A 20164-nucleotide genomic window follows, 5' to 3' on the forward strand; every position below is an offset into this window, starting at 1 on the left:
TATTGCAAATAACCTCAACTGAATGTCTTTGGAAGCCCCCCCTCGTTTTCACAAATGGTTCAGTCTGATTCCTCAAATATTGGACTTATGCCACGCGCAACTTAGGATGAGAGAAATGGGCGGAACTTGCGGTTGTCTATTATCGCGTAACCTAGTACATTTCTTTATTTTAAAATATATATTTTTAAATGGACTACCCAAGTGCTAGTTCTAAGAAAGTAAATATATATTGTACAAAGAAAAGTACATCGACTAAATTAACATATATGAATTAAATAATCACTACAGTAATAGGCTACATGTGAACTGATAATTACGGTTGGTCACCCAGTCCCTCGAGCCGTACTTGATACAGGTGATAAATAAATGACGTCTAGGTGAGGCTGTGAACCCATGAACTATGGCCTTGAGAAAGGGGCAGACATTACAGGAGACATGTTTTTATAGTGTATACTGATCATCGTTTTGTATACTGCTCGTTTCTGGCTGGGTTTAAATCCATTATGTGATTTTTCCCGTATGCTAATGACGATATAATATATAGGTAGAAGAGCAGTGGTCAGGCAGTACTTCATAGCTGGCAGTATTGTGTTTGGAAAACGTTAGTTCTAACGAAATAATAAGGCACTGAAAGACCAAACGCAGAAAACGACTCTGCTGAGAAATAGAAGATCAGTGGTCATTGTTGACACACAGCACAATGTGTCTTCTGCATTTAACCCACATGTGACATTGTGACAGCAGGGGGCAGCTAATTCACACCCAGGGAGCAGTGCCTTGCTCAGAGTACCTCAGTGGTGCCTTGCTGGTCAGAGATTCAAACCAGCAATCTTTCAATTACAAGTGTGCTTCCCTAACCATTAACCCACCAATGCCCACTACCACTCCACACGATCATGAGACCACCCATGCAGACCATTCCCTAAATCCAGAGGCGCAAGAACAAGGGCTTTGCTGCAAGTGGATGAAGAAAATATTTCAGCAATGTGGTAATATTACACTACGGGAAGTTGAATAGAGACTGGATAATACAATATAAAAAATACTAAAAAATGGTTAACACTGTATAAAGGCAACCTAGAAAACTACATGCAAGTAGCCAGGTTGGTGGTTAGGGGTGTTTTGTGGATCTATGAGCATAAACACGAGTCTGATTTAAAATTGCATGTAATGCACTGATACATAATCTGCTTTATATCATTGTAATGCACTAGTGTGATGAGTTGGCTGTTGGTGACATACCAGACAGCGGTGGTTGTTGTTGCATGACTGCTGGCTCTCAGGGCTGTTCTGGTGGCACAGTGACCTCACATGCCTGGAGGCTGGCTTTGGGTCTCTGCCCTGGTCGTCTGTGTGTGGAGCTTGCGTGTTTTTGCCGTGTTGCCCTGGTCGTTTGTGTGTGGAGCTTGCATGTTTTTGCCGTGTTGCCCTGGTTGTCTGTGTGTGGAGCTTGCGTGTTTTTGCCGTGTTGTCATGGGCTTCCTTGTAGGATCTTTAGCCCCCCCCCCCACAGTCCACAGACATGCTTAGGTGGAGCTGCTGAGCGTGTGTGTCCTGTGATGGGTTGCTGTCTCTCTCTAGGCAGAGACAACTGCAGCGTGGCATTTATTTGGGTCTTCTTATACCAGGTTTTTGTTGCAGGTTTTTCTCTGTGAAAATAATAAATAATAAAATAATATTATGAAAATTCATAATTAGGCAAGAACGCCAGAGATGAGGAAAGTCATTTGACTGGACTTAAATTAGCTTACTAGTTTAACTCACTTTCTTTTGGTAAGATAAAAGACTGATGTTCTGGAAAGCTTAACTCAGCAGGCTGACATTTGTAACAGTTCATACACAGAAACAATTACAAGACGTCTCGTGTTGCTTCCTGATGCAAATGTCAAGCTGACAGAATGACATGCGTGATGGTGTTCTGGTGTTACTGATGAGACATGACCGCTCCCACACCTGAACACTCACAAATATATATAATTGTTTGAGATACAAGGCTGGTATTTTCAAAATTATTAACTACATGTAAGTCATTAATGTTCACAGCTCAGTATCCTTGGATAGTAGTAGTCCTGGTTAATCCTTGGGGGGAAATTCTCCTTTCACTTACAGTATACCATCTTGCTATCCATGAGACACAGGTGAGAGCAAGCTTGGGGTGAGTTTGTGTGTGTGTGTGTGTGTGTGTGTGTGTGTGTGTGCTCACAGCTGTTACAATGAGGGGAGTAAATTAAATGTTGTGATTTATGTGAACTCGTGTTAAAAATGTGTTTTTCTTACACTTGAGATCAATGTAATTTTAAAGACAAATATAAAGAAATAAGCTTTTCACAATGGTATACATTTAGGTTACATAGAACTGAATTGTTACTCTTCATAATGATTGTAAATATTGATGACTACGTGAAATACATACAATGTACATATAATGTAAGCATACAACGAAAGAAATTAAAAATCTCTAGTCTAGTATCGTACTTCAACCGTATTTTTTCCAAAATATAAGAAATGTCCATCTAAAGAAAATGTTGTTTACCTCCACTCGATGTAACCTCCGATGTTTATATTATATCAGGGCCTGGATGCTTTTGCTATAGAGAAGCCTTATCCTGTATTACGGGCCTAAGAGAGACGCTCTCAACAGCATAATAGCAGTGTTTCCACCAGCAACAGAGCACCACAATTCCAACCTACTTCAAAGTGACACATTTTCAGGGTCGTTTGAAAAACTATTATTCGATAGAATTGCAAGAGAGAATTGCTTAAATGAAGCAGTTGAACCATGTACTGATTTAATAAAACTCTGAAATGCAATACATGTAAGAAGTACTGCAGACTTGTACTTGATCTTATTGATGATTTTCAGGAGGATCCCTTGTGTGATGTAGCTGATCCTGCTTCTGATTTTTTGGAAGGAAATGCTTGAAGCTTGAATACAGCTCAGGTAACTGGTTTCCCTTGGTACTTGGTACAAAAATTCATGCCAGGAAGAAGCAGGAAAGAACAATAAGGTAAGCTAGTTGTGTTTGTGTGTTTCTGCAGATAGATAGCAGAGGATGAAAGAGCTGCTGCATTCTACCTGCAAAGGAAGGAGGTTCTGGACAGACCGTCACCTGGGAACAGCCCCTTTCTGCTGTTTGGGCATAGAAGAGGTGGAGGGGGGACAATTAGGGGGGTAAATTAGGAGACAAGTAACTTTGAAATAACTTGTCATTAAAATTTTATTGTCATTCAAACCCATATTGTTTCTCTACTTTGGAAAAAATCACTCTTGAAATATTGTAAAATGTGCTATTTTCTTATCTTCTCAATTTTTTTTCTGGTAGATTCTCTCTTTTCATCCGTACACAAAAGATGTGAGACCCTTTAACAGCAAAGCTTCCAAGCCTAAGCGATGCTATAGACTAATAACCTAATCTGAAAATAATAAAAGGAACATTTGCAATCTTTATATATTTTACATTTTTTTAATTCCAGATATAGATTTATATTTCAGCAATTACATAAGGCGATTAACCATTTCAAATGTTATAAACTGCTAAGCTAACAAATGTATTTATATACAGTACAAGCTGAGAAACATCCACAAAATAATGCTGAAAGATGAATAATTTCAACAAAGCATAATGCTTCTACGTAACAATGGCTGCTTTGTTGTCCTACAGTGTGTCCACAGAATTGCAGAAAGAAAGTTCCTTTTCGCTCAGAGTGCTGAGGCCCAGCCTTGGTGTCGCTGAGCTTGGGCAGCTAGCTGGTTCTCAGCAGTGTTAACAGGAGTACGGGCAGGAGGATCAGTAGGATTCCCTGGTGCTGCAGCGGGGGGCCTCCGTCAGGCAGGCCCGTGTCTTCTGTTACACATGAAAGAAACATTTAGCCTTGAACAACTTCAGCCACTACTGTTTTCATAATATTACTTCACCACTCTGTTAATTGCTTTGAACACAATATATTTTTACACAATTAAATATTCACATAAGAAACATTTAGCATCAGTCTCAAATAAATGAAGCCTTTCCTTTTCCTTATTTTGCTAGATCTGGATATCGATTTACACATCCACCATTTCATAATCACATACAGAGATGCAGTGAGTCAGCAGATTATTTTAGAAATCACTGGGTGTGAATTAGGGTACAATCGGGGTGTGGTTCTAGTCCACTGTGAGGCCCACACACACACACACACACACACACACAGGAATGAAACCTGCGATCCAGGCACAGTGCTACTCCTGACTTGTGTGTATTTTTTATTATTAATTTTTTTTTTTACTTCAACTCACCTCTGGTCAGTGATTCTGACTTTATGTTCACCCAGAAAACTGTCTTTTCCTGAGCCACTGTGGCTCTGAAACACAAAGACACAGAGGCAGTTAGTTCTGGCTGAAATAAAATCCACCCCGTTGTGCCCTTAGAGCACATCCACCAAATTTTCCGAACCCAAGTTTTTGCAAGGATATAAACATTTTTGGATCAATCCTGACTGTCTATCTTCTTACATAAAGTGGATGTGGTCCATTCCTCTGGGAGGTATCCAGGTGTACACAGTGTTGTTGTCTTTGACTTCGATGTTGGAGTGGGTGATGGCTCCGTGCGCGTTACCGGAACACTGCAAAACACGTAAAATTGGTGCCGTGATTAAATTAGGAATAAACTGCCGGTATTAGAGTATCGGAGCATGTTCGGCCTAAACCGATTATTTGGCAAAGGTCTACTTGCGTGTAGATATTTAGTATTAGCTGGGGGCGGCTGCCAGACCCCCAAAGCGTCGGCACGGCTGCTACTCTGAGCCCGTAGCAGCAGCCCTGTGTAGTTGGGTCCCTTGATGGTCACTGAAATGGAATCAAGGGAAAAGCATTTTCTGAGAGATCGGCAGGAGCCACACCCACATCAGGAAAGCCACCATTTCCCAGTTATATGTCATTCTTTGTATACTGATAGCTTTAAAATTTTAATGTTGTGCATCCATCCATCCATCCATCCATTTTCCATACCTCCCATCCAATGGTAGCAAACCTATTGTAGGAAGGTCAGGGCACAGTGTACACCCTGGATGGGATTCTAATCCATCAAATTATGCGTACAATACATATGTGAAATACAATATCATTTAACACTATTTAATATGATTAGGGCTATCAAAGATAACATGTTGGCGTTACTTTTAAAGTCATAGTGCACCAATATTTCTCGGTTGGCGTTAATGCATGCAGTATCGTGACACCCAAATGGAACGACAGTATGAGCAAAGATTTTATTAGAGGCCTGTAACATTCCTACCTGGTTGTAAACTACACGAGAGCTTCAGTCGTGTCATTGCACATTCCCAGAATTCACAGCTAAATTAAAACATTTAGTTTGTGCTTCAAAGAGAAGGTGATGGGGGAGGGACATTGTTACGTCTTTAATTTTGTTTTAAAAAATGTCAGATGGCTTAAAGGATGAAAATATTGTCATATACAATATTTGCTTTATTTTACTCAGGTCTAATACCTTAAAATGAAGATCTTTCCAGATATTAAGTGAACTTTCAAGGGTTGTCCAGTTTCTGCTTCTAGAGCCATTTGGCAAACACATTTTAAACTGGGTACCCCCCCCCCCAAGCTGACGGTAATAATCTAGCGAAAGCCGGCAAACAATCAGCTCGCCTCCCCTCCCTTCGATCGTGAATACTTGCGCTGGAACACATCGGCATGATTAGAGGTGATGGCCAACTAACGTCCTAATCAGAGAGCTCAGTTTTGACACTGATTCAGTATTAGTATGCTTGATAGGCCAAAACGGCACCAACAGGGACCAAACCAACTGTGTTTGACGGTGCCAGACACACTGGTGTGACTGGGAGTCACTGACTCTCGCTGGCAGGCCAACACCTTTCCACAGCTCCTGATAATCGAAATTGGCTTGATGTGTTACATTAAATTTTCATTTAGATTTTTTTTTTGCTCCTAAACATTCACCCTTTGTTTTGAGATCATTATCATAAATTGAGTGAGTTTTATTCCATTATTGAGTTTTATTCCATGGTGGATATAGTGGATACAGTGAAGTGAAAGGCTTTTATGTCGGAGCTGAGCCCTTTTTTGGATGATATTGCAACATTCTTTGTGATTAATTTTTGTTGAACGAAGTAAGCAATGAACTGCGATCATTTGAGGAGACCGATTCCTCATTCAGAAACTTCAGATTAAGGATGTTCTGTGACCAACAGGCTAAATACAGCCCTAGCGTATTTACACACATCCTCTCTGACAAAAGATTCAGAAACAGAATCCAGTGGCAGGAAGGTGTGTCCTTCTTTGGAAACCCTCATGTTCTCTGTCCCTGAGGAACGCCTGCACGAGCTTAAGCAAAAAGGTCAAGTAAAGACTCCTAAAAAGCAGTACTCACTTTTCACTCATTATATTTATTGTATAGGTCTTTTGGGTATTCAAAAGTTGCTGAATCCCTTTGAACCGGTGCGCCATTGAGTATTCAATAGGTGTTGAATGCCTTTGAATTGGTACTCCACTGGAAATTCCTAACATAACTTGTTGCCTTTTTTTCTCTTTGCCGTTTCTCAGTCTAGTGCACAATATCAGTAAACCTGAAATCTTGCAACCCCAAAAAACAGCAGCAATTTTACAGGTATTGGGTATATTACTCTAGACGTGTCCCACGGAACCTAAAAGACCCAGTCGCACCTGCAATCCAAACGGTATTTTGGATGAAGTTGGCTGATTTTTGGGGCGGCTGGCAAGGGTGGCGTTTCCTACCTGTGATCGGCTCGTCGACGCGAAAGGTGTGGTTGCTGATGTATATGGTGTAGGGGGCCGGGGTGGCCTGAGCTTGTGCCCCACCGTGGTGAGGAGTCATGTCCGCACAGGCAGAGGCCGGAGCCCCCGTGGGGTAGCTCGAAGCGAGCGGAGGAAGCTGGAGGAGGAAGGCAGCGAGCAGTACTTCTCCTGGCATGGCTGTTTCCGCAGGGGTGTCTGTAGCAGTTTGCACGCACACAGCCCCGTAAGCCCAGCGGATCACGCTCTAGTGTCGGCGCAGGTGGGCCAGGTGACATATACTGCCAGCCAGGCAGCTGGTTTTCCGTTACAGCTTTTGCTGAGTCACTGAGGCACAAAAAACTCATTATCTTCTCTTCCCAAATAACCCCTCCATTTTCCTCTGTCACTGCCAAAGATCCCACCCCCTTTTGGGCCGTGCTCGTGCACTCGGACCGCTCGCTGTTTAATTTGACAGTAATGATCACCTTGCCATTACCCAAGCATTTCATGAATAATGAGAAAATTGTCTCAGTGGCGTTAGTGATGATGCACTTTCCACTGAGGAGGTCAGAGAATTTTTATTTCCAGCTGTGAATAGTGTTCATTTACACACTTTAACCAGAGAAGTATCAGCATAAATAGTTTTAAATTCTATTATTATGTTAATTTTACCTCTTATCAGCAAAGCGATAATTACAATAATGGAATTTCAAATGTTTAAGTATTTTTCATTGTTCAAAAAATTATATAGCTCATAGATCAATAGAAAAGAGTGAGCCATCCATCCATGATTTAGAAAATCCTAGTCAATAAGGACAAATCATTTTGTTATTTTGTAACCATTAGTGTTATTTTAGTTCTTCTGTTTGTGTGGAATTTGTTACCAACAGTAAATCAATGCATCTGCACCTTTGGTTCAAATCTGAAAAGTTAAATTTAAATGAACAATCATTACTTTTATTCAATAATTAAATAAGTATTTGGTCACCAATTGTTTCGTGCAGTCAGCCTCTGCTCAGTGAATGAGAAAATAACTGTAATAGTATAGCATTGTAATTTACGTCATTATATACAATGACGCATTGTATAGTTATCCAGTCAGTGTCTAACACATACTAGGAATACTTTATACACTAGCTGGCCAGTAACTAGTAGTGTGGAGACCTATCTACACATCCAGGGGCGCCGCCACACATTTTGGGCCCAATGAAAGCCCATCATATCATATCGGGCCCCCAACACAAACCAATCGAATCATGTTCCTAATCATGTTCCTAAGTCCCGCCTCCCCATCACATATGTATATGCTTGCTGACCCTCCCAAACCCAAAACAGGGAGGCTGTCCCACCTCCTTACCAGGGTCCTAATTCCCCACCCGCTGCGTCCCCTTAGGCTGTAATCTGACCAGGGAGGCTGAACCCCCTCCCCCCCCCCCCCCCCCCCCCCCCCCCCCATCCGTGGTGCTAATCCCTCACCAGCCATGTCTCCTTGCTGAGGCCAGCAGTGAGTAAACCACGGAGGGGGGGGAGGGGGTGTCGTGTCACACCATATATTTGCTGAACTTGACCATTTGCATTTGATTTTTAGTATATACCACTTATTTTGGTTACAAAATCTTCTTCAGCATCACGATTCTGCTCCTACAATAACTCTATAGCTCAACTATAGGACTATATTTAAAAAACTGAAATGATTAATTGTAATGTTCTGCAGAGCTATAGGTGTCTGTGATGTTCTACATTATCTACAATGCCCGCTGACTTCAGCTTAGCTCCAAAATACTGCATTTCGGTATTTTCACTTCCTAGTGACCTCCTGCAACATTATTAGTGATAAACAGCAACGATCTGAAACACAGCAAGAAGCAAATCTTTAGACTATGGGGAGAATTAAGTTCTAAAAAAAAATCCCATAAGTAGCTTCTTCTTAACACGTTTTTGTAACTTCCTGTTTTTGGTAGCCAGAACTTTGTTATAAAACAGTCAATGAAGCATTCTGACAAATTAAATTTTTTTGTCAAGTTATTAATCAAACGATAAGAAACATCGGGTAAAGCGTAACATTATCTGCACCTTCATAATGCCTGTTGTGTGAAAATGTTAATAAAACCATATGTTTTAATTGAAAATAGAAGAAAGATAACAAATCAAATGTTAAAACTGGGATATACTCAGTTTGAATTTATTTGGGGTAGAGATGCTTAGTTATAATGTGTATTGTATAATGTGTATCACAATTTCGACTTGAGTTAAATAAAAAGCATATCATCTGGCAGAAACTGGCATGTTTTAACTAGTCATAGTGCTCATTGTTGATATCGAGAAATAAAATTGTAAATGGTTGAAAATCCAGTTTCTGATATATAAGCAGTTATATAGTTCAATTTTAATGATAACTAGTTACAACTGAATTCATGATATCAGATTAATAAAAAGATTAATTTTAAGCAGCTTCTTAGTAATATAACAGATTCAATGTTTACTTTCCGACTACAAAATATACACTTCCGGATGCGTAACATGCTGGACAGGTGTATTCTTGCTCCTAAATACAAATTCAGGTATTCCCAGGGTAGCAGCGTGCTGGTCACAGCGGGATGGCGTCCTGGGTCGCGTGCATTTACCGGCACTGACCTCCCCAGCCGACCATGCAGAATGGTCGCCTAGGAAACCGCTGTACACAAATCACCAAACAAGATCAGTTAGCAAACTAAGGGCACCATAAAATTTCTTTTTAAAATAAATTTGAAACTCTTTTAAAATCTTTCTTCATATCGCATTATTACATTGGAGACGTTCTACCGCATTGATATTTCCTTTGAATAACTACCAAAAAAAAGATCTGGGTTAAGCACGTATTTCCCGTTAAAACCGCAGCTTAAATTTAGAAGAAATGGAAAACAATTCCTTAAAACATGTCGACGCTTCTGAAAACGTGAGATGCATTATTGATAACGCGAGTTTATTAACCGAGTCGGAACAAGCAGGAAAAGGTACGTAGGCTGCCTGCGTATGCATGTATGATCTGGTCTGCTGACGTCCGTAAACATACTGACAGTCTGCTTTTCACAAAGGGTCCATTTATGAACTTAAGAATATCAACTGGACCACTTGTGAGGACTTCACAATCGAGATTGGCAAAGAGCAGATAAAAGAGTACATCGGTGTAAGTGACGTTGATGATTTGACGATGTTCAGATGATTGTTAGAGCTGAATGTGGTGGTTCTTTATCTCAGAAATAGCCACCTGCCTGAGATTTTTTGCCTACTGCAGTGTCTGGAGTTTACAGAGAATGGTGAGATAAACGCATCCAGTTGGTGGCAGTTCAGTTGCAGGAAACAGATTGTTCATGAGTTGGGAGGAGATTGACCAGGCTCAGTAATGATAACAGGAAGGGCAGGAGCACAAAAATGACAGCTCACTGCAATGGTGGTCTAAAGCCTTGAATTTTAATTGGTTCTGGTGACAACATGGAGTCCTACCTACTTAATAGAGTGACCACTGAGTGTATATTACTGCTACTTAGTACCAGGCACGGATTTACCTTATGCAAATATATTGAATGATATTTTAGTATGTGATTTTAGTTCACATGGATTACATCAATATTTCCCTGTTCATAAAAATTGATGTTATACTTCAAATGCACCAGTAGAATGTAGCTATTAAGTTTAATTTCTTAATCATCACCATGCCTTGCTTTCACTGGAACTAGATTTTGGAAGTAGAACCATGTTTCCAGTTGATGTTAATCATCCCCAGTTTATTTTATGGTGTTTTTTTCAGACATGGGAACTGCATCCCAGTTGGTTGTTCAGTATAGAGTTTCAGGAGCTGAAGGATATTGAATTTCACAAAGAGTATCACTATCAAATCTGCTGGAGCATCCCTACTTGGTGTACGCCAATCCCCAAAGCTACTGCGTATGTTTACTTTGTCATCGAGATCTCCAAAGTGAAACCGCAGGTGGTCTTCTTCCTCTAATATGCTCTGTTCTGTGGATATTTGTTTTGACAAGTATGAGTCTATTTTGGGTGGATAATTTTTTCACTTTTTTCCCCTAGCTTCCAACTAAATGAACATCATTGGTACTTCATACTGCAAACTGTAATGCAGCTATAAAATACTCAACCCCATTTAATATACATTTTATATAAATATAAAGTAAAAATAATATTGTTTTTAAACTGGTGGTTCTGTAACTAAAGGTGAAGCAACCTTACATTTGTCAGTGATGTCTGATATTACAAGAAGGCAATGACTTTAAAGAATTGTAAATAGAAAACAGATAACCAGTAAAATATGGTTCTTATGGCTTTGTTTCTTTTACAGAATCTTCCTGTGGAGGTGTACTATCATGTGGAATCCAACCGTCTTAGACACAGGTGAAGATTAAACGTTGTTTACAATCATAATTCACATACTGTGTGAATGATCCTCTTAAGGAAAAACACGTGATCATTGTCCCCTCATTCTGTGTTTCAGACCTGGAAAAACACGCTTCCGTGAAAAATGGCTGAAAGATGTAATAGAAAGCAAGCTTCTCTTAGCAGTATTATATGCCAATAATAAATGACACGTTAAACTTTGAAGGCTCCACAGCAATCAAGAATATGTATTTTACCACCATAATAGTGACACTCTTAAATAATGCAGAATTAAAGTCACTATCGCAGTTATAGAGTCAAATATTAATTGAAACTCTACATGGATTTACATTATATAGAGCGTTACAGCAGGGCATGGTGAAAGAAAGAGGGACAATCCATGGAGTGGCTCACCATAAAGAAAACACAAATTTTCCAGGAATGTTCAGTGTTTGATGCAGTTTGTAAGGTCTCGTTTGTCTGCTTTGCCTGTTTTTGTACATTGTTATTGCATGTTTAATAGGGTGTGTGTGTGTGTTGGATTTCTTGTATTGTGAAGGTCCTTGAGTTTGAGAAATGCACAATATAAATAAAACTTATTATTACTATAATCTGCATAACACAGAAGATCTACACACAGAATATTATTATTATTACTATAATCTGCATAACACGGAAGATCTACACACAGAATATTATTATTATTATTACTATGATCTGCATAACAAGGAAGCTCTACACACAAAGAATATTATAATCATTACTATAATCTTCATAACACGGAGGCTCTACAGACACAGAATATTATTATTATTACTATAATCTACATAACATGTAATATTTACACACAAAGAATATTATTATTATTACTATGATCTGCATAACAAGGAAGCTCTACACACAAAGAATATTATAATCATGACTATAATCTGCATAACATGGAGGCTCTACACACACAGAATATTATTATTATTACTATAATCTACATAACACGGAAGATCTACACACAGAATATTATTATTATTACTATAATCTACATAACCTGGGAGATCTACACACACAGAATATTATTATTATTACTATAATCTACATAACACGGGAGATCTACACACACAGAATATTATTATTTTCTGCTACTAATTTTGGATTCTATCATATTTGACCTCTCCTAAATATAATCTTCTCTGCTCCCAAAACACACCTTCGCAGGGACACAGAGCACAAACACTGGAAATGAATGGGAAATAAAGATTGATCCAGAAAATTATGTTTCAAGGCATTAAATGCAAATAGTTTTATTGTCTTAATACAATTTTTTTTTTAGTAAATTAATGTACTATATTAATTCATCCTGAAAATACCAGTAAATGACCAAGTGTAAATCGTACAAATGAACCATATCTGAAGTGATTCAGATGTTGTCACATTCTGACGACAAAGGAGGCAAAATCAGGAGTGAAGACAAACTGATAAGGGGTTTATTATGGACCTGGGAACAGGGCAAACAGAAGGCAGACCACATGGGGTCGAACAAGAGGCTCAGCTAGCAAAAGGGAAAAGCACTGGAGCCAACAGTAGGGCAACATCACTGGGGACTTGGGAGCACAGGACTGGAAGGTACTCTTATACTGGACTAATGAGGGAGCGGACGAGGAGCAGCTGGAGTGATACAGATCCAGCCGCTTAAAATTTCCCCACTTTCCATGACAGGTCCTTGACAGGACCTTGACTGGCTCTTGGCTGGTCCTTGACTGTAATGAGATCCCCCACGATGATGTAATGAAAAAGGGGGCCGGCATGATCCACCCCTCAACTCTCTGTGTGTAAAGTACTTGCAATGATCTATCCATCCACCAGGGAGAGCAGTAATCTGAAGTGACTTACCTGAAATCAGGTAAGATACCTGAATCAGGTATTGTAACTACACTGCAAAAAATGAAAATCTAAGCAAGTACAATTTTCCTATATTTAAACAAAATTCCAATTTCATTAATAAACTTACTACACTGCAATAAATGGCCTGTGAAATTTAGAAATAGTTTCTGTTGTGAGGCAAAGATGGCCTAAAACTGTCAAAATGTGTTTTTAGTCAGTTTATTGATGAAATTAGAATTTTATTTTACTTCCCTCTTTGGAGATGAGGCGGTCCCAAGATATGTCCAATACAATAATTACAGGTCTAAACAAAGTATTAAGACTGATATTGTCAAGCAATGAGAGGTATATGAAAATTAATCAGATTTGAAGCCCATTAAGCTTGTTTGGCACAAGATGAAAGATTTCATCCGCAAGGAGGCCAAGCCAGGTACAAAGCAGCAGCATGTCCAAGAGTTATTTTGGGAGAAGAGAGTGACCGAAGATGTTTGTGACAGACTAATTACAGGTCTAAACAAAGTAATAAGGTTTACTGTGGAGAATAAAGGTGTGTTCTTTCTTTCTGTCTGGCTAACAGCCGGATAGGCTGCTGGTGGCTGCGCATCCACTGGGGGGGGGGGGGGGGGGGGGGTGATGTGTGAATGTGTCATTAACTTCTCTGCTTGGCCACAATGAAACAATGAGACAGATGAGACAGATGTTTGAAGCGGTCAAGGTGAGGTTATTTTTTTAACATAAGAAACACTGCTTTCAGATCATAAGAACATAAGAACTATACAAACGAGAGGAGGCCATTCGGCCCATCAAGCTCGCTTAGGGAGAACTTAACTAATAGCTCAGAGTTGTTAAAATCTTATCTAGCTCTGATTTAAAGGAACTCAAGGATTCAGCTTGCACTATGTTATCAGGAAGACTATTCCATATTCTGACTATCAAGCCAGTCGGTTAAATAAACACTACTAAACAGTCATTACACACTACCAGTCAAAATTGTTGTTGGCATGTAAATTAGAAACCAGAAGACTATAGTGGAAAAAAAGTATGATCGTCTACCAAAAACATTTATACACTGTATAGTCATGACTGACATGCTGAGGCTGGGTTTGAACCAGTGATCCAGGGAACACAAGCACACAGGCTTAGCCCACTGAGCCACACAGGGACCCTGGAAGTGCATGAAAGTTCACCATAGCAAATACCCTGAGCAAGGAACTGCCCACAAGCACAAGAAAAGTGGTGGGGCTGGGGGCTGGGGGGTCAACTGAATGTGTGAAAGTCATTAACATCTCTTTTGACTGGTAGTATGTGTGTGTTTGTGTGTGGGTTTGCATAGATCACATTTGAGGACCAAATTGCCCCCAAAGTGTAGTAAAACCTGAAATTTTCCTACTTTTGGGGACATTTTTTGAGGTCCCTATTTGGATAAACACTTTTAAAGCCTCTGGTCACAAATTTTTCTGAACACATACAAATCGAATTTCAATGAAAAAGTTGGCCAAAATTTCACATCTGTTCACGACTATACGCTCGGGTGGTGAACAAAAGCACTGGCAAAGTCTTGCATTTCTGAAAAGTTTCAATACGCAGAAAAAGGCTAGTCACATTAGAGCGCTATTTCGTGAAGTCTGGTCCACCATCTAAACGGCTAAACACACCAGAAGCCCCTGAAATAGAAGAAATCACAAGACAGAAAACACTTTAACATCTCTCCATCACAGAGCCGGACTCGTCATCAAAACTGTAAGCTCCTCTAAACCCAGCTTATTGTACCTTGATACCTTGTACGTTGCTTTGGATAAGTCTGCTAAATGCTTTAAATGTAAATATAAATATTGTACAGTGTAAAGCCATGTAGCAGAAATGACTTGGGGTCAGTAATCCAGGAGACATGGAGGTGTACAGTAAATATCCATTGTCTTCCCAACATCAGTCACTGAATGGTATTAAAAAAGCACTGGAGAGTTCAAAGCATACAATTCTCACAGTCTATCAGCACCACCAACATTCAGATGTAAATGAGCTTCAGATGTAAATGCACGCTGGCCGACCAGATCACCCCCCCTGGAAAGAAAATATCCCTATTCCCTTTTATTGTCCTTGGTGATTTTAACAGAGTGAATCTACACCAGGAACTTCCTAAACACAGACAGCATATCGACTGCCCCACCAGGGACAACATCACACTGGACCACTGTTACACCATTTTAAAAGATGCCTATCGCTCTGTCCCCCGGGCAGCTTTAGGACATTCTGATCACTGTATGGTCCATCTTATTCCAATTTACAGGCAACAGCTTAAACGTGCCAAGCCTGTAGTCAAAACTGTGAAGAAGTGGACCAATGCAGCAAAGCAGGAACTGCAAGACTGTTTTGACTGCACTAATTGGACTGTCTTTGAAGCTGCATCTGATAATCTGGATGAGCTGACAGACACTGTGACATCATACATCAGTTTTTGTGAAGATGTGTGTGTCCCGACCAAGACCTTCTGCACATACAACAACAATAAACCATGGTTCACTCCCAAACTGCAACATCTTCACCAGGCCAAGGAGGATGCCTACAGAAGTGGTGACAGGGCCCTGTACAGGCAGGCCAGGAACACGCTGACCAGGGAGATCAAAGTGGCAAAAAGAAGCTACTCTGAGAAGCTGAAAGAACGGTTCTCAGCCAATGACCCTGCATCAGTGTGGAGAGGCCTGCGAGATATCACCAGCAACAGACGACCCCTACCCCCCGCTGAAGCAAACAAAGACCTGGCAGACGAGCTGAACAACTTCTACTGCAGGTTTGAGATAAACAGATTCACACCCCCCATCCACCCCACTCCAGAGACAATAACCCTCATCACACCTCTCACCCCCCTATCCTCCCCCCTGGAACTCAGAATACACGAAGCGGAAGTGAGCCGGCTGTTCCAGAAACAGAAAACCAAGAAGGCCCCGGGACCAAACGGTGTATCCCCCTCCTGCCTCAAAACCTGTGCTGATCAGCTGGCTCCCATCTTCACCCGCATCTTCAATAGATTTCTGGAGTTGTGTGTAGTTCCCTCCTGCTTCAAACGCTCCACCATTATCACGGTCCCCAAAAAACCCACCATTACAGGACTGAATGACTACAGACCTGTCGCCTTGACGTCTGTGGTCATGAAATCCTTTGAACGCCTGGTTTTAGCCCATCTAAAGGACATTACAGGACACCAGCTGTACCCCCTGCAGTTTGCCTATCGGGCAAACAGGTCGGTGGATGATGCAGTGAATATGGGGCTGCATTATATCCTGCAACATCTGGACCGTCCAGGAACTTATGCCAGGATCCTGTTTGTGGACTTTAGTTCGGCTAAACGAGCATAGATTTTAACGAGCAGTTAAAATCATTTCAGATCCGTCACATCCTGGACACAATCTTCTCCAGCTACCCCCCTCTGGCAGACGCTACAGATCTGTTTACAAAAACTGTTTACACTATACCTCGCACCTTAAAATTGCACAGTGTTACTCACCTGTGTATATTTATAATTTTTCACATTTGTATTGTATGTGTGTTGTATTGTACTGTATTTGTACAGTATTTCTTGTATAGGGTATTTTGTTTTTAAAGTGTCACTTATTGTAGAGCTGGGTGATATGGCCTAAAAATAAAATCTCCGATTTCCGATTTCAATCGATTCTCCCCTCCCCTACACAAAATCAAACTACTTTATTTAGCTTTTTTTACTTTAGACCACACCTTTAGGGGCAGTGTGTGGCTCAGTGGGCTAAGCTGTGTGCTTGTAATCAGAAGGTCACTGGTTCAAGCCTAGCCTCAGCATGTCTGCAGCTCCTTGAGCAAGGCCCCAACAGGTGGCCTTCACAGACAACTTATTCTTCAAAGATCAAGTTGAGGGAGGCATAAACACAATTTCCCCACGGGGATCAATAAAGTGTCAGTTATTATTGTGAACACTTTTAGAAAGGTTTCTCTATAGCTTATTTTAAAACTGGCAACAACACAATACACCCTCAAACTTATAAATAAAAGTAATAAGTAATATTGTAATAATAATAGAAAAAAAACACATAATTTTATCATGTCAGCTTAGTATTAAGTAAATACTTTATGCCATTGGGTTTGACATATTATATTACAATTCCATATTAAAGAAGTAGCAACACCTTTCTTTGGGCATGTGCCATCTTTTCCCCTGTCATTGCCATGTTGTTAGTGAATCTGCTACAGTGTTAATTTACCCATGAGGAATGGTGCATCGCATTAGTTCCGCATTTGGCGCTTGTGTGTAAAAAAAGTAATAAAATCGATTTCATGAAAACACATCGTCCTGAACTGTAAATTCGAATTAATCAATTAAATTGATTTATCGCCCAGCTCTAACTTATTGTTTGTGTATGAGAGAGTATCAAACTGTGGGAAACTAATTCCTTGTGTGCCCCAGCACACTTGGCGAATAAAAGCTGATTCTGATTCTGATTCTGATTGCTGCAGCAGGTGAGGATCATGAACTCCCAATCACCTACAAATTCTTTAATCAATCAACAGTTACAGTATCAACAATCAATGGCTGGACAGTTGATACAGGGACAATGATCACAACACACGTCAGAACAGCCTTCCCAAAGCCAACAAACTGAACCCTATTGAAAATTTGTGGACTATGCTTAAAATAAAGCACTTTAAAACAAATCAATATACTGTAGGACCAAAGTGCTGTACAAAGGATAAATAAGAATAGACAATAAACAAACCAATAAAGCATATTAAAATAAAATAAAATAAGTAAATAAAATAAATTAAAAAGAAAAATGAGCTTTTTTAAGTCATAGCAAAGACCATTCAATCATTTAACCCTGTAAAAAGAAAAGTAAAGTTTTTGTAAAGACAGCGCCATCTAATGGTATCACCCTGCAAGTGAATGAATGGGCGGGTTTATAGTCAAATATAGGCCCACCCCTAGAAGAAGGGGGGCTCTAGCTTCCGGCTGGTATTTGGAAGGAACTTGGCTGGGATTTGGCTGCCAGCCAGACTGGAGGGGAAATTTTAAGTGGCTGGATCTGTACACATGAGGGCTGGAACAAGAGGCAAGGCCAAAAGACCAAGAAGAAAAGTTTACGGATAATCATTTTGAATAAGTGTGCACTGGCTTTAACCAGACTCTTTTATTTAGTGTCCTTGTATTTTGGGAGCTGTATTGAACTGCTGTCAGTAGAGGGTGCTAGACATCCCACACTTCATTACTTTGAGCTGAATCTTTAAGATCACCAGAGGAAATGCTGTGTCACGTACGTTTCATAAAGTTTAGTGCATTATAAATTGTGTTTTCATGCTGCTGCTGCAAAAGATGTGTATTCGCCAAATATTGTTTATTCACTAAACAAAGAGAATCCTACTAATGACCATTGAATATGCAGGAAATGGTTGAGTCACATGGGAATCCACCTACAAGTTACCAGGTTTCAGCTCTTAATGCAAAAAGACAATTCATTCATTTTACTCCATATAAAAAAATGAAATCCCGACTTTGATTACAAACTGGGGTTTGTAATCACAGAACTTGTGGGGAGGAATGATTTATGTAATCATTGAAGCTTTGGTATTCAATATGGAACAAGAAATATGATTGTTGCTGTTTGGTTTTGCACATGTAGATGACTAGTTTGTTGCTCAGTTCTTTTTACAGCATGCCAGTTTTTTACATAACGTTTGTTAACAGGTACAGAAACCTTGAGACGAGTGATGCACAAACAGTAACCCAGCAATGTATAGATATATTGCATATTTATTGCATGCTTATGCAAATTCATATACATAAGTGTGCATTATATCCATGTGCATGTTTTAGCTTGGTATGTCTCAGGATAATTCTAACATAAATTTTCCTCCTACCAGGAATAGCTTGATTAGTACAGCTTACACTAAGTGTTATGGATAATTACTCCCATCTTCTAATGAGCAGAGGAATGCTGGTTTATTGTATAATCTGTCAATATGAGGTACATTACTAATTAGAATCCTCTTTTAAGGGTCTAATTCTTGCTTAATTGTGTACAGATAAAAATAAGTCAATCGCGTTCTATTCAGGGGCAGTTGTATGATCTGTGAAGCAGATTGACTCCATATGAACAACAACTTATGGTTCATATATGGCTACCAATCATTTCTCTGATTTCAGCTGCATATGACAATGCATGATGTTTTTAATATGTTCATTGCAAATCAGTGTTATTTCTTGTACGATTATGGCCACATTCATACCAAAAACACCAAAAAGGAAAAATTTAAAATTTTACCACACCTGATAACATATTGCTTTAGCGGAAATACATTTTTATTGCTTGTTGTTTGTTAATAAAGAATTATATCATTCTAATGAAAAACATGTATGATCTCTCAATATTCAGTCGGTTTAATTGGACATTACAAAATTCATGTTTTGTTCTCAGAACACAAAGTGAACACATCATCTGAAAGTATGTTTCCTTTTCAAAATTCTCACTCTAGTTGTGTGGAACCACCGTCCAAGATTCACTTTAGTCCATTCAAAGAATTATGCAAAAACCTATTACTGACAAACCATTCATGTAATATGCATTGTAAATCAAGCTAGAATGTATGTGTTTGACAAAACATTAATTTAATATGTCTTTTACTTGAATAAAGGACTTATATGACTAATGACATACATTTAAAATGAATTGTACATGAATGTAGGACTTTTAGGTGTGAATGTAGGATGTTTGATGGTGGATTCACTTCATATGTATTTTATGTCAATAAAGTACATACATATCTAATGACACATCAAGTTAATCTGAATTGTACATTTATTTTGAGTGTCATATAAAGAGCTTATATGACTTGAGTAAAACGCATAACAGTAATGTGTTATTTTAAAGGAAACTTTATCGTATGGGACTTTCAACAGAAGAGTACATCGCATATTCACCGGGCCATGTGTGGTTGTGCGATGGTGATTATCACTATTATGCGCTAGTCATCCTTCACAAGAAAAATAAAACAACAGCCATTGGGTGAAACCATTTTGTAAGATATGGGACTGGAAAAGCAACAAGGTCTTGACGGTTGAATGAAGCAGGGGGGGGGGGGGCGAGCAGACGCCCCCGTGAGACATCTCCAGTCCCGCTTGTGCCCTTAATCATTCCAACAGAACAGGAG

At 39.6% G+C, this 20164-nt stretch overlaps 3 protein-coding genes and 1 long non-coding RNA gene across 5 annotated transcripts; 3 read left to right on the top strand and 1 right to left on the bottom strand.

The window, feature by feature from the left end:
* Nucleotides 1-168: 168 nt before the first annotated feature.
* LOC111838042 (uncharacterized) lies at nucleotides 169-3241 on the top strand. Its single transcript, XR_002836794.2, has 3 exons — nucleotides 169-989; nucleotides 2864-2941; nucleotides 3040-3241. It is a non-coding gene; the product is annotated as an uncharacterized lncRNA (long non-coding RNA).
* Nucleotides 3242-3572: 331 nt separating this feature from the next.
* On the bottom strand, nucleotides 3573-7116 carry LOC111838041 (putative defense protein Hdd11). Its single transcript, XM_023800598.2, has 5 exons — nucleotides 6752-7116; nucleotides 4716-4828; nucleotides 4496-4605; nucleotides 4280-4344; nucleotides 3573-3845 (listed from the first exon to the last, which is right to left on the bottom strand). Exons 1-5 carry the CDS (start codon nucleotides 6945-6947, stop codon nucleotides 3745-3747), a joined length of 585 nt encoding a protein of 194 aa, XP_023656366.1. The 5' UTR covers nucleotides 6948-7116; the 3' UTR covers nucleotides 3573-3744.
* Nucleotides 7117-9437: 2321 nt separating this feature from the next.
* On the top strand, nucleotides 9438-11903 carry akap14 (A-kinase anchoring protein 14). 2 transcript variants are annotated; one of them, XM_023800594.2, is made up of 5 exons: nucleotides 9438-9744; nucleotides 9826-9917; nucleotides 10539-10675; nucleotides 11085-11137; nucleotides 11238-11903. In XM_023800594.2, exons 1-5 carry the CDS (start codon nucleotides 9645-9647, stop codon nucleotides 11270-11272), a joined length of 417 nt encoding a protein of 138 aa, XP_023656362.1. In that variant the 5' UTR covers nucleotides 9438-9644; the 3' UTR covers nucleotides 11273-11903. The 2 variants fall into 2 exon arrangements, with proteins under 2 accessions (XP_023656362.1, XP_023656360.1); XM_023800592.2 differs by having other exon boundaries at nucleotides 10539-10718; nucleotides 11238-11899.
* Nucleotides 11904-13629: 1726 nt separating this feature from the next.
* On the top strand, nucleotides 13630-16926 carry LOC140579661 (uncharacterized). The gene is made up of 2 exons (XM_072702340.1): nucleotides 13630-15782; nucleotides 15882-16926. Exons 1-2 carry the CDS (start codon nucleotides 15010-15012, stop codon nucleotides 16345-16347), a joined length of 1239 nt encoding a protein of 412 aa, XP_072558441.1. The 5' UTR covers nucleotides 13630-15009; the 3' UTR covers nucleotides 16348-16926.
* Nucleotides 16927-20164: the final 3238 nt, after the last annotated feature.

The sequence above is a fragment of the Paramormyrops kingsleyae genome, chromosome 18 (assembly GCF_048594095.1).
Source record: "Paramormyrops kingsleyae isolate MSU_618 chromosome 18, PKINGS_0.4, whole genome shotgun sequence".
Taxonomy (NCBI): domain Eukaryota; kingdom Metazoa; phylum Chordata; class Actinopteri; order Osteoglossiformes; family Mormyridae; genus Paramormyrops; species Paramormyrops kingsleyae.